We start from the raw sequence: 14,827 nt of genomic DNA, 5'->3' as shown, positions 1-14,827 counted from the left end.
GGTTGGAGGAGATTGGAGGGTGCGACCCAAGATGAGATGCAGGGTTGGAAGCAGGTGGAGTGAGGCAATGAAATGATTTGCAAATGAGGATTTTGAAATAAGTCAGTGGAGGCGTCACGTTTGTGAAAAAATGCCCAGCAAAGCTTTTTTCCTCCATGCGTAAGTGCTTGATATGATGAAGTAAATCATCTCACGATGTACATGTGCCATCATTGTGGTGAAGGTAACATCCCCTCTTTCTAATAAAGATTTTCCTAGCACTTGAGACCATATCTTGAGTATTGTGTGCAGTTTTGGTCGCCTTATCTGAGGAAGGATGTTCTTGTCATGGAAGGAGTTGTGCGAAGATTCACCAGGCTGATACCTGGGATGGCAGGAATGACGTATGAGGAGAGATTGGGTCGATTGGACTTGTACTCGCTGGAGTTTAGAAGAATGAGAGGTGATCTCATTGAAACTTATAAAATTCTGACAGGACTGGACAGACTAGATGCAGGAAGGATGTTCCCGATGGTCGGGGAGTCCAGAACCAGGGGACACAGTCTAAGGATTAAGGGTAGGCCATTTAGGACAGAAATGAGGAGGAATTTCTTCACCCAGAGAGTGGTGAACCTGTGGAATTCTCTACCACAGAAGGCAGTAGAGGCCAATTCATTAAATATATTCAAGAAGGAGTTAGATATATTTCTTAAGGCTAAAGGGATCAAGGGATATGGGGAGAAGGCAGGGACAGGGTACTGGGTTTGGATGATCAGCCATGATCGCATTGAATGGCGGAGCAGGCTCGAGGGGCCGAATGGCCTACTCCTGCTCCTATCTTCTATGTTTCTATGGCCTAGAAATTAGCTATAGCCCCGCCAGCTCGCTGGCGGCCAGAATTTACCGCTGGGCGCGGAGCCACTCGCGCCCAGCCGATATTCAGTTTCAGCGCCCAAAGTCGAGGACGGCCGCTGTTCAAGGGTGTGGCCGCTCCCGCTTGGGGCGCTGAAACTGAATATCGGCGCGCTAGTGGCCGCAGCGCCACCGGCAGCGGAGCGACAGGCTGCGGTACTGCAGGCCTTCCTCCCTCTCTTAAGGGGGAGGTGCCTGCAGCAGCCGGAGCCCCGATCGCGAGTGCCGGCAAAAGAGCCCGGCACAACGGAGAAGTGCCGGGCTCCCGGAAACCAGCCGGCAATGCCGCGGTGGAGGAGGCCGGGGAAGGAGGTGCGGGCAGGCGGCCGCCGAAAAAGCGGCCGGCCGCACCTCCACCTTAAAGCGCCCCACTAAGGCTGCTGTACGGACCCGGTCTCCGAATGTTATTAGCGGCCGCCACGGAAGAGGCGGCCGCTACTGAAGATGGGGGTCGGGGCGGTACCGGGGCGCTGCGCACACCGATGACGTAATCGGTGGCGGCGCAGCGCTAACGGCTACCGCCGCAATTAGCGCGTCAATGAAGTTCGCCCGAAGTTTGCGGACTGGCGCAGAAGCCCTCTTTGGGCGGTAACTGGGCGCAAAGCCCACTGAATTTCTAGGCCTATGTTTCTCATGAAGACATTGCCCCTTTAATATATTGATATATAATACCGCAGTTTGCGACCACAAAGCATGGGTCCTGGTTAAAATTCAAAGTGATGGATTTCATCGTTCATAATTCATATTAATTGCCCATCCCATATGCCACTGCTTCATAACAGCATTGGTGAATCTTGAAAGCACATTGACTAGCACTCTTGGAGAGGAAGGGGAAAAGATACAGAAAGAGGAAGCCTTACCCACAGCATAATAAATAGATTGCATGCAAACTATTTGACTAAGACACTACAAATTGTAAAACTCTTGCCGTGCCTGCCTGCTTAGATTCATATAAACCAGTTCACAGAATCACAGCAAGATCTCCAGAAGTGGTGCTCGCTTAAACTGTCCTGCGACATACAGTGAAGTTGACAAGTATTCTGTCAGTTCCTTTGAAGCAAAACACAGGCAAATTGCCTTTGAAATTACAGTCTTTGCTGTGTTAATTGTGAACGCTATGTCTCTCATCTTTATCCACAGACCCTGTTTAAAAGAACTCGAGGAATCTTTTGTTAGCCCTTTGTTCTGTATGATTTTATTTCTTTTAATTCAACCGCTTGTACCATGTTAGGACCGATTTTCCACAGCAGCTAGTGAACTCCAGGCATTATCTATCAGAGCAGATGTAGAGTTGTATTCTATTTATCTTTCTTTTTTTTGTGAATTTTGTGCTCATCAAGGTGAGGGAATAAAGCCCTTTCCAGTTGGGCATCGTAGGAGGATGATTTCCTCTGGTCATTGCGTGTTACTGATGTCATAAACATACCGGGAACATTTCTTCACTGTGCTTACGACATCTTAAACTGTGTCTCCTCCTATTTGTGTCAGCATCAACCACTCCTAAATCAGCAACAGCAGAATAATGCTCCTGCTACTTCGGATTAACAGGTAACACTTGGTCCAAGTGATCTCCGGTTTCGATCACCTGAGGGGGGGGGGTCAGAGGGGAATTTTCCAGAGTACTTTTTCCCTGACTGGTCCTAGGGTTTTCTCTGTTTCTTTGACTCTCCCAAGAGAGTACATGGCTGCAGGGGTTAGGAAGTGTTTAGTTCTGACGCTCCGGCAGTCATGAGTGTGGGGCAGGCTTGATGAACCAGCTGGTCTTTTTCTGCCCACCATTTTCATATGTTCACTGTCTCTACAATGGTCCTCAACGCCAATCCCAGAAGGCTGCACCACTGTGACATTTTTACATTTCTAGCGCCGGCCATTCTGTGACCTCTCTGAGTGAGTGAGTGAGATTGTCATTTTATGGTCAGATTAGGGGCAGTTTTCTGCTGTGGGAACCGCAGAAACACATTTGACAGAGGCCTCATACAGGTGATAAAGGAGACCAGCCTGGGCCCCACCATAAAGTACAGGAAACTTTCAATTTACCGGCACCTAAATAACCGGAAATCTCGGTTAACCGGCAAAATTCAGGAGTAGGTTCATGTAACTTTTATTACTTGCCTTCCTCCATGTGTTGCTGTGCAAGGGTGTGGCTGCAGCTGTTGCTAAGCTACAGAGACGCTTGCAACTTGTGGCCATTGTTTTGAACCAGGGTTTGTTGCTTTATACGGAGCTCTCAGCTCCGTATCTTTTACTATAGCGTTCGGTTATCCGGAATTTTTAATGAACCGGCACCACGTCGGTCCCGTCCGTGCCGGATAAAGAAAAGTTTCCTGAAATTAGTTTCAGCTCATTCAAACTCTGCTGCCTATGAACCGCATCAAGCCCATCATCCCTGTCCTACTAACCTACATTGGCTCCCAGTCGCCCAACGCCTCATCTTTAAAATTCTCACCCTTGTGTTTCAATCTTTTCGGGGGGCTTTGCCCCTTCCTATCTCTGTAACCTCCTCCAGCCCTACAATTGTGCAAACTGCTTTTCCTTCACCCCAACATTGGCCACCGTGTCTGCCGTTGTCTAGGCCCTCCCTCTGTTACTATAAGACCCTCCTTAAAGTCAACCTCACGCTCCTATTTTTCGGCTCGACGTCTTTTTTTACCCCCCCCCTCGCGCCTCAGTTGAAGCACCTTGGGATGATGTTTCTGTATGTTAAGGATGCTATGTAAATACAAGTCATGGCCCAGAAATTCGGGTCGGGGGCTTCCCGTGGGTGCAAGCCCCCGACCTGCACTTACTAACGCGCCGGCCGTTGAGCTGTGGGCCCGCGTGGGATTCCGATCCCGGGCCTCCTCCAACTGCCGGCGCGCAGTGCTTGCGTATCCCAGGGGCGCAGTTAGTTCGAAGCGTTCCCTGGGATCACGTGGGCCATGGAGAGCCAATGGTAGCAGGGAAATGCCCATTCATAAAATTGACAGGAAGAGCTGTCAAAACTATAAATACTATAAGCCCCAAAACATCACTAAAACTTCAAATAATTTTTTTTTAAATCACATTTTTAAAATAACTATAAATTACATAAATTTAAATTATTGTTTAAAAGTTATTTTTTGAAAAAATTAATTACATTTTCTAATGGGGCTAAAAATAAACTTACCTTTCTTTAAAGTATTTAAAAATAATAAACCTGTGGAAAAAATGTTTTAATTTTAATTAATTCACCACTTACCTTGTTAAAAGCAGGCCCTTGCGCCTGCTTTTTATCTGTGTAACTCCTGGAGACTTACCCTCCTGGAGAACCGTGCAAAAAAAACGTAAGTTCCATGCGCACGCGCTGCCTCTCTGGCATATGCGTTCGACCTGTGAACCCCTTCCTTTAAGGGACCGGAAGTTCCGGTTTCCCGCGCATGCACAGTGCATGCTCGAAACCGGCACTTCCATTGGGCCTACGGGTGAGTACCCCGTGCGTACTCACTCGTGGAGACCCGAATTTCTGAGCCAATGTACTTATCTGCACTAAAGCCTGAAATGAAAACAATTTACAGTTGAAGGTCGGGTGGAGATTACACTGAGAGATGGTTTGAATGTTATCACAGCAGAAAGTACATGATTCGCAGGAATTAAATGGCTGAAATGAAGCAGCAGAGAAAGCCATTGGTCTGCCTGATTCGAGTGCATCTCGAGTGAGACTTCACACACTCGTCCCCATAATAGACATCGTCACGGTGGCATCACCAAATGAAATGGTAGCATCAGGAACCTACTTTTGAAATTAAGAAAAAATATTTTGACGAGGTAATTAGGTCTAATTGTTTTTATTAAAGGTGCCAATGGGGTGAAATTGTAGAATATGAACGCACTAGCAGGTTCATATTGAATTGGTCCATTTTTAATCAAGTTCTTAATCAATTTATTGTAAGCAGTTTCTTCCTTGGCTAAAATACTGGACAGAAGAACTTCACATGAACCCATTAATGTTACTATCATACAGCAGGGATTTAACCCGCAAGACTATTGATGATCGGGCCAAGATTGTGGGAAGTTTCCTCTTTCCTAAACTCCCTTCCTGTTTAGGAGCCTTCTCGTCTATGAGTCAGAAGTCATGGGTTTAAGCCTCACTCCAGAGATTTGAGCACCTAAATCTCGGCTGACACTCCAGTGCAGTATTGTGGGAGTGTTTTATTCTTAGAGGTGCCATATTACAGATGAGACGTTAACCGAGGCCCCGTCTGCCTGCTCAGGTGGGTGTAAAAGATCCCATGGCACTATTTGAAGATGAACAGAGAAGACTCCTGGCCAACATTCATCAATCAATGAATACCAGCAAAAAATTGATTACCTGGATTTATCTTGTTTGCTGTTTGTAGGACTTTGCTGTGCACAAATTGGCTGCCTTGTTTGCCTACAACACAACAGTGACTACACTACAGAAGTGATTCACTGGCTGCGAAAGGCACTATGTAAATGCACGTTCATCCTTTGTCCGTGTATTGTTTCGCTGACTTTCTCCAAGTTTCTCGGAGTTGTCCTTGCTGAACAGTGTGATCTGATATTGAGTGATGACATGTGCTTGTCCATTATGTTTTGCCAGGTGTTATCTGCTTGATGGTTGCCATCATGTACTGGTTTGGCTGGGAGATGGGTGCAGTGGAAGCCATCTCTCTGTCCATCCTGGTCGGCTCCTCCGTGGATTATTGTGTCCATCTCGTCGAGGGTTACCTGCTGGCGGGGGAAAACCTTCCGATAGCCGAGACCGACGTAAGTTAAAGCAGAACCTGCTGGAGGTTCAGTTTCTTTTGATGCTCAAGTTCACCTTCCTGGCATCAAACAGCGTAGACTGCAACCTTGTCTAGTTGATAGCAATTCTATATACATAATGTAAGTTGTCGGGAAAAATAATCATATTAATGCTGATAAAAAGGTGAGGCTGAAATTTTTCCGCAATTATGAATTGGGCCAATTAATTGTAATGCCATAATTTTTATTCTGGCTAATCTTATTGATCCTATTTATAACGAATCTGATGCACAATAACAAGACATAGGAAACACTTGAACTCACTGTCACTCATAGCTGGATGCAATAGAAGTGACATTCTTCAAGGTAACGGACAGTCATCAGGCAGATGTCATCACTTGAGGGGCAGAACTTATCCTCTTCCAGCCACATTCACAAGCCCACAAGATAAATACAGATGAGGAATGGCCCACCTCCGCCCATCCAACTCCCTGTGTAAGGAATCCCCAGGGCCGTCATTGCCCTTGCAAAGAGCAGGCATAGGTTCCACCCCTTACAAGGACAACCGGAAAATGGCACGACTGCTTTCTGGTGGATTCCACCGATGAAATTCAGGACTAAGAAGCAGTCGTTAGGGGACATGAAGCTAGAGTTTTAAAAGCATGTAGACTGTAGAAGGAAGGGAAGAAGTGCTCCCAGTGTAAACACTAGTGAGCTGAGTGAGATAACTAATGTGCAGGGTATACTCAAGATAAATGAGCAATAGAACCAGAGGTGAGGGGTCATTTCCATCTAAATTATTGTGAAAACAAAGCAACTGAGAACATATGTGAAAAATGCATGTTGGGGAAATATAGAAAACGTTTAACTGCCCTGATCAAAGGCTATATACTTGAGAGAAATTTAAGCGCAATCATACACTTGGTTGAATTATCACTTAATGTCAGGGTTACCAACTGTGCACAGCAGTTGGGAATCGTTTGAAAGCCTGAGTCTCCTCCAGTTTGTTTTCTATCAATCGATAGCACAAATACTTACTGAGATGAGCAGCTGCGCCAAGAGTGCTAATTGCAGTCCCTGTCATTTTAAACCACTTTTATGTTCAGTAAGGGGTTCCGGAGAAACGCAGCTTTAGTGGAGATGCTCCACTTTGTCGCTCTCCCCTGTTTACTTTATCTAATGTGGCCACTTTTGTTTGGAGCCGGAGACCCTGCAATGCCCATTGCTACAAACCAAGAGATTCTGCTCCGGGCTTCTTAGCATCACAACAGACCCAGTGCTGCCGGCGAAAGGGAAGAAAGACCCTCCTTAAATCCTACCTCTTTAATCAAGCTTTCAGTCACCCATCCTAGTATCTCCTTTGGCTCCCTGTCAATTTTTGGCTGATTGCACTTCTACGAAGCGCCTTAGGACGTTTTCCTACATTTTGCACCACTACGTTACGTACAGCTACGTTTGGATGCAAAAGCACCTTTAGAGGTATTCTAGGTACAAAATCTGAATTATTTTTACTTTGGTTTGTAGAATCCAGAAAGACTGAGCCATTTGCTTTTGAGCAGGGTCAGTGATGAAAAGGAAAGGCCATGAATAGGTTAAGTTTTAGTTTGAGGATAAATCAGAAGATACTTTTACTTTTACAAGCGTTTCCCAAGTTCAGCTCTGGGAGAGTGACGGCCCATGCTAGCACCCCACTTCATGTTGGTACAATTGGCTTCTATGGAAGTGTTGGTCTATGATTCTGTCATTGGGATAGGGGTGCGTTTAGCAATGTAAACATGGGGGTCAGCGTATGGATGTCACTGTGCCATGACTCATACTATAGGAGCCTTGGCATGCCTTTTGTTAATCATGACTCTGCTCTTCCCTTCTCCGTTTCTCAGTTATAATAAAGTCTTGGATGCTTCAAGATTCATTTGGTCTTATGGGCTTTGGCTTTGAAGGTACTCTTCAAAGCCATCATCAATTCCCTGATTCTGGCTATGATTTCCTTCCCACCCAGCCATATTCTACCTCCTTCCTTCCCTTCGCTCCAAACTGTTTCCTCTGTTAATTTTTTTAACTGATAGACTTTCATTTTTTTTTTAAATTTGTGCCTGGTAGGAAGAATAAGGAGGTCACTTATTACTTGGAGGGTGCGAGTCTGGGTGGGGTAGAGGAGCAAAGGGATATCGGAGTACAAATACACAAATCACTAAAAGTAGCGACACAGGTTGACAAAGCCATAAAAAAAAGCAAACCAAGCACTAGGATTAATTCTAGAGGGATAGAATTGAAAAGCAGGGAAGTTATGCTAAACCTGTATCGAACCTTGGTTAGACCACACTTGGAGTACTGTGTACAGTTCTGGTCGCCATATTATAAAAAGGATATAGAGGCACTGGAGAGGGTGCAGAGAAGATTTACAAGGATGATACCAGAAATGCAAGGGTATACCTATCAGGAAAGGATGAACAGGCTGGGTCTCTTTTCTCTTAAAAAGAAAGGGCTGAGGGGTGACCTAATAGAGGTCTTTAAAATTATGAAAGGTTTTGATAGAGTAGATACAGAAAGAGTGTTTCCACTTGTGGGGAAGAGCATAACTAGAGGCCATCAATATAAGATGGTCACCAAGAAATCCAACAGGGAATTCAAAAGAAGCTTCTTTACCCAGAGAGTGGTGAGAATGTGGAACTCGCTACCACAGGGAGTGGTTGAAGCGAATAGTGTAGATGCATTTAAGGGGCGGTTAGATAAGCATATGAGGGAGAAGGGAATAGAAAGTTATGCTGATAGAGTTAGATGAGGAAAGACGGGAGGAGGCTCAAGTGGAGCATAAACATCGGCATTGACTGGTTGGGCCGAATGGCCTGTTTCTGTGCCGTATATCTGATGTAAAGGCCAGACCAACTATTCCAAAACTGGACCAGTGACCATATGAGTAGCACTCATTTTAGGTGAAGTAATGCTACAAGGCTGATCAGGATTTGAGTCCCAACAAATCAATACTGATTTGATTCAGATTTCTATATCACTTTTACATAATAACAAAACAACAGCGTACTTTTATACAGCGCCTTTAACATAACGAACCAGACTGTTCGCAACCCTGGTGTCATATTTGACCCTGAAATGAGCTTCCGACCACATATCCGTGCCATCACTAAGACCGCCTATTCCACCTCCATAACATCGCCCGACTCCGCCCCGCCTCAGCTCATCTGCTGATGAAACCTCATCCATGCCTTTGTTACCTCTAGACTTGACTATTCTAACGTACTCCTGGCCGGCCTCCCACGTTCTAACCTCCGTAAACTTGAGATCATCCAAAACTCTGCTGCCCGTGTCCTAACTCCCACCAAGTCCCGTTCACCCATCACCCCTGTGCTCACTGACCTACGTTGGCTCCCAGTTAAGCAACGCCTCAATTTCAAAATTCTCATCCTTGTTTTCAAATTCCTCTGTGGCCTCGCCCCTCCCTACCTCTGTAATCTCCTTCAGCCCCACAACCCTCTCAGATATCTGCACTCCTCTAATTCTGCCCTCTTGAGCATTCCCGATATTAATCGCTCCACCATTGGTGGCCGTGCCTTCAGTTGCCAAGGCCCTAAACTCTGGAATTCCCTGCCTAAACCTCTCCGTCTCGCTACCTCTCTTTCCTCCTTCAAGACGCTCATTAAAACCTACCTCTTTGACCAAGCTTTTGGTCACCTGCCCTAATTTCTCCTTATGTGACTCGGTGTCAAATTTTGTTTGATAATTGCTCCTGTGAAGCACCTTGGGATGTTTTGCTACGTTAAAGGTGCTATATAAATACCAGCTGTTGTTGTTTTAGGAAAACCTCCCAAGGCATTTCACAGGAGCGCAATCAGACAAAAATTGAGGTGGGTTTTAAGGTAGGTCTTAAAGGAGGCAAGAGAGGTAAAGAGACGGAGACGTTTAGGGAGGGAATTCTTCATTTCTATACAGCTGAAAGCACTGCTGCCAATGGTGGGGCGAATTGAGTGATGGATGCATAAGGAGGCCAGAGTTGGAGGAACCCCGAGTTCTTGGATGGTTATAGGGCTAGAGGGATTTGAAAAGGTGGCTGTGAATTTTAAAATCAAGGACTGGGAAGTCAGCAAGCATAGGTGGTGGGTGGACAGTACTTGGCGCAGGTTAGGATATGGACAGCAGAGTTTTGGATCAGCTTTATTACACAGGGTTACATAGGGAGCTAGGTAGCAGATTAAAAAGCAGGACCTCAAAGGTTGTAATCTCTGGATTACTCCCGGTGCCACGTGCAAGTGAGTATAGGAATAGGAAGATAGAGCAGCTGAATGCGTGGCTGAAGAGTTAGTGCAGGAGGGAGGGCTTTAGTTTCCTGGATCACTGGGTCTGCGTCTGGAGAAGGTGGGACCTGTACAAGTCGGACGGGTTGCACCTGAACCGGAACGGGACCAACATCCTTGCGGGGAGGTTTGCTAGTACTGTTGAGGGGGGGGGGGGGGTTTAAACTAACTTGGCAGGGGGATGGGATACGGAGTGGAGCTATAGTATAGAGGTGATGCACAGCCAAATATGGAGGAAAAAAACAAGTCAGCCTGGAAGGCAGAGCAAATATGTACTGGCACAAGGGAGTATGCCAAGGCTGGATGGCATTTATTTTAATGCAGGGAGTCTTGCGAGTAAGGCAGATGAATTGAAGGTGTTGATGAACACATGGGATTGTTGCTATCAGAGAGACATGGTTGAGGGAGGGGCAGGACTGGCAGCTCAATATTCCGGGGTATAGAATCTTCAGGCGAGACAAAGGGGGGTGTAAAAGAGGAGGGGGTGTCGCAGTATTAATCAAGGAGTCAATTACTGCTGTAAGGAGGGATGATATCTTAGCAGGTTCCTCTAATGAGGCCATATGGTAGAACTTAAAAACAAAAAGGGGGCAAGCACTTTGCTGAGAGTGTACTATAGGTCCCGAGACAGTCAGGGGGAGATAGAGGAACAGATATGTAGGCAAATCTCAGAGAAGTGTAGAAATAATAGGGTAATAATAGTAGGGGATTTCAACTTCCCCAATATTAACTGGGATAGTCAGAGTGTTAATGGCTTAGAGGGTGTGGAATTCTTAAAGTGCATCCAGGAGAGCTTTTTGAGCCAGCATGTAGAAAGTCCTACAAGAGAGGGGGTGATACTGGACCTAATTCTAGGGAATGTAGCCGGGCAAGTGGTAGAAGTGTCAGTAGGAGAGCATTTTGGTGACAGTGACCATAATTCAGTGCGATTTAAGGTCATCATGGAAAAGGATAAGGATGGACCGGAAAGAAATTTTTTAAATTGGGGGAAGGCCGATTTTAATATGATAAAGCAGGATCTGGCCAAAGTGGATTGGGATAAGCTACTTGTAGGAAAATCCACATCAGAGCAGTGAGCGACTTTCAGAAAGGAAATAGAGAGACTACAATGTCAACACGTTCCCGTAAAGGTCAAGGGTGGGACCAACAAGTCCAGGGAACGCTGGATGTCAAGGGATATATAAGAATGGATTAGGAAAAAAAGGGAGGCTTTTGGCAGATACAAAGGACTAAAAACAACGGAAGCCCTAGAGGAGTATAGAAAGTGCAGGGGGGTACTTAAAAAAGAAATTAGGGGAGCGAAGAGGGGGCATGAAAAAACACTGGCGGGCAAAATAAAGGAAAATCCCAAGGTGTTTTATAAGTATATTAAGGGCAAGAGGATAACCAGGGAAAGAGAAGGGCCCATTAGGGACCAAAGTGGCAATCTGTGTGAAGAGCCCGAAGATGTGGGTGAGGTTTTAAATGAATATTTTGCATCTGTGTTCACTATGGAGAAGGACGATGTAGGCATAGAAATCAGGCAGGGGGATTGTGATATACTTGAACAAATTAGTATTGAGAGGGGGGAGGAACTAGCGGTTTTAGCGGGCTTAAAAGTGGATAAATCCCCAGGCCCAGATGTATCCCAGGCTGCTGTGTGAGGCAAGGGAGGAGATTGCAGGGGCTCTGACACAAATTTTCAGAACCTCTCTGGCCACAGGGGGGGTGCCAGGGGACTGGACGACAGCTAACTTGGTACCATTATTCAAGAAGGGTAGTAGGGATGAACCAAGGAATTACAGGCCAGTGAGCCTAACATCAGTGGTAGGGAAATTATTGGAAACATTTCTGAAGGACAGAATTAGTCTCCACTTAGAGAGGCAAGGATTAATCAAGGATAGTCAGCATAGCTTTGTCAGGGGGTGATCATGTCTAACCAATTTGATTGAATTTTTCGAGGGGGTGACTCGGTGTGTGGATGAGGGTAGTGCAGTTGATGTAGTCTACATGGGCTTCAGTAAGGCTTTTGACAAAGTCCCCCATGGGATCCAGGGCAATTTGGCACATTGGATCCAAAATTGGCTTAGTGGCAGGAGGCAGAGGGTGATGGTCGAAGGTTGTTTTTGTGACTGGAAGCCTGTGTCCAGGGTGTACCGCAGGGATCGGTGCTGGGTCCTTTGCTGTTTGTAGTGTACATTAATGATTTAGATATGAATGTAGGAGGTATGATCAGTAAGTTCGCAGATGACACGAAAATTGGTGGAGTGGTAAATAGCGAGGAGGGAAGCCTCAGGCTACAGGACGATATAGACGGGTTGGCCAGATGGGCAGAACAGTGGCAAATGGAATTTAACCCTGAAAAGTGTGAGGTGATGCATTTTGGGTGGACTAACAAGGCAAGGGAATACACAATGCATGGTAAGATTCTAGGAAGGACAGAGGATTGGCAGGACCTTGGTGTGCATGTACATAGATCCCTGAAGGCAGCAGGACAGGTAGATAAGGTGGTTAAATGTAGGGGATTTCAACTTCCCCAATATTAACTGGGACAGTCAGAGTGTGAAAGGCTTAGAGGGTGCGGAATTCTTAAAGTGCATCCAGGAGAGCTTTTTGAGCCAGCATGTAGAAAGTCCTACAAGAGAGGGGGCAGTACTAGACCTAATTCTAGGGAATGTAGCCGGGCAAGTGCTAGAAGTGTCAGTAGGAGAGCATTTTGGTGACAGTGACCATAATTCAGTGAGATTTAAGGTAGTCATGGAAAAGGATAAAGATGGACTGGAAATAAAGGTTCTAAATTGGGGGAAGGCCGATTTTAATATGATAAGGCAGGATCTGGCCAAAGTGGATTGGGATAAGCTACTTGTAGGAAAATCCACATCAGAGCATATGGGATACTTGCCTTCATTAGCCGAGGCATAGAATATAAGTGCAGGGAGGTTATGATGGAGCTGTACAAAACGCTGGTTAGGCCACAGCTGGAATACTGTGTGCAGTTCTGGTCGCCACACTATAGGAAGGATGTGATTGCATTGGAGAGGGTGCAGAGGAGATTCACCAGGATGTTACCTGGGCTGGAGCGCTTCAGCTATGAAGAGAGACTGGACAGGCTGGGGTTGTTTTCCTTAGAGCAGAGAAGGCTGAGGGGGGACCTGATTGAGGTGTACAAAATTATGAGGGACATAGATAGGGTAGATAGAAAGGAACTTTTCCCCTTAGTAGAGTGGTCAATAACCAGGGGGCATAGTTTCAAGGTAAGGGGCAGGAGGTTTAGAGGGGATTTGAGGAAAAACTTTTTCACCCAGAGGGTGGTTGGAGTCTGGAACTCACTGCCTGAAAGGGTGGTAGAGGCAGGAACCCTCACAACATTCAAGAAGCATTTAGATGAGCACTTGAAACGCCATAGCATACAAGGCTACGGACCAAGTGCTGGAAAATGGGATTAGGATAGGGCTTGATGGCCGGCGCGGACATGATGGGCCGAAGGGCCTCTTTCTGTACTGTATGACTCTATGATATACAGCACAGAAACAGGCCATTCGGCCCAACCAGTCTATGCTGGCGTTTATGCTCCACTCGAGCCTCCTCCCGTCTTTCCTCATCTAAATCCATCAGCGTAACCCTCTATTCCCTTCTCCCTCATACGCTTGTCTAGCCTCCCCTTAAATGCACCTTTACTAATTGCCTCAACTACTTCCTGTGGTGGTGAGTTCCACATTCTCACCACTCTTTGGGTAAAGAAGTTTCTTCTGAATTCTCTACTTGATTTCTTGGTGACTATCTTATATTGATGGCCTCTAATTTTGCTCTTCCCCACAAGTGGAAACATTCTCTCTGTATCCACTCTATCAAAACCTTTCATAATTTTAAAGACCTCTATTAGGTCACCCCTCAGCCTTCTCTTTTCAAGTGAAAAGAGACCCAGCCTGTTCATCCTTTCCTGATAGGTGTACCCTCGCATTTCTGGTATCATCCTTGTAAATCTTCTCTGGACCCTTTCCAGTGCCTCTGTACCCTTTTTATAATATGGCGACCAGAACTGTACACAGTACTCCAAGTGTGGACTAACCAAGGTTTAATACAAGTTTAGCATAACTTTTCAATTCTATCCCATTAGAAATAAACCCTAGTGCTTGGTTTGCTTCTTTTTATGGCCTGTGTCACTACTTTTAGTGATTTGTGTATTTGTACTCCGAGATCCTTTTGCTCCTCTACCTCACCAAGACTTGCACCCTCCAAGTAATAACTGACCTCCCTATTCTTCCTACCAAAATGTAATACCCTGTACCTCACATTTATCTGCGTTGAAACTCATTTGCCAATTATATGCCCATTCTGCAAGTTTATTAATGTCCTCCTGCAACTTGTTGCAGTCCTCCTCAGTATTGCTATCCTCCCCAATTTGGTGTCATCTGCAAATTTAGAAATTGTGTTTTTGATTCCAACGTCTAAATCGTTAATATAAATTGTGAACAGTAGTCCCAACACTGATCCTTGTGGAACACCATTACCCAACTTTTGCCACTGTGAATAGCTACCCTTTACCCTTACTCTCTGCTTTCTGTCTTGAAGCCAGCTAGTTATCCATTCTGCTACTTGTTCTCTGACCTTATTCATTAGTCTGTTACGTGGTATCTTATCGAAGGCCTTTTGAAAATCTAGATAAATTACATCTACTACATTACCCTTGTCTACTCTCTCTGTGTTGCCTCTTCAAAAAATTAAATGTGGTTGGTCAAGCAAGACTTTCCCTTTGAAATCCATGCTGACTATTCATTATTATATTTTTGGTTTCTAGATGTTGTATTTTCTCCTTTAGTAGGGATTCTATTATTTTTCCTACCACCGATGTTACGCTGACTGGTCTATAGTTCCCTGGACATGCTCTATCTCCCTTCTTAAATATAGGTATTATGCTAGCTATC

At 45.5% G+C, this 14,827-nt stretch overlaps 1 protein-coding gene across 1 annotated transcript in view; it reads left to right on the top strand.

Moving 5' to 3' along the window:
* disp3 (dispatched RND transporter family member 3) overlaps positions 1–14,827 on the top strand; it is a 608,183-nt gene that overhangs the window by 586,186 nt on the left and 7,170 nt on the right. Inside the window, exon 23 of the mRNA XM_085966861.1 lies at positions 5,471–5,637. Within this exon, the coding sequence (XP_085822987.1) occupies positions 5,471–5,637 (167 nt within the window). The remainder of the gene's footprint in view (positions 1–5,470; positions 5,638–14,827) is intronic.

This window comes from Somniosus microcephalus, chromosome 25, assembly GCF_052327205.1.
Source record: "Somniosus microcephalus isolate GS21.2 chromosome 25, FLI_Smic_1.0, whole genome shotgun sequence".
NCBI lineage: Eukaryota > Metazoa > Chordata > Chondrichthyes > Squaliformes > Somniosidae > Somniosus > Somniosus microcephalus.
Note: the sequence above shows the minus strand (reverse complement) of the source record. Positions and strands in the feature narration are given on the sequence as shown.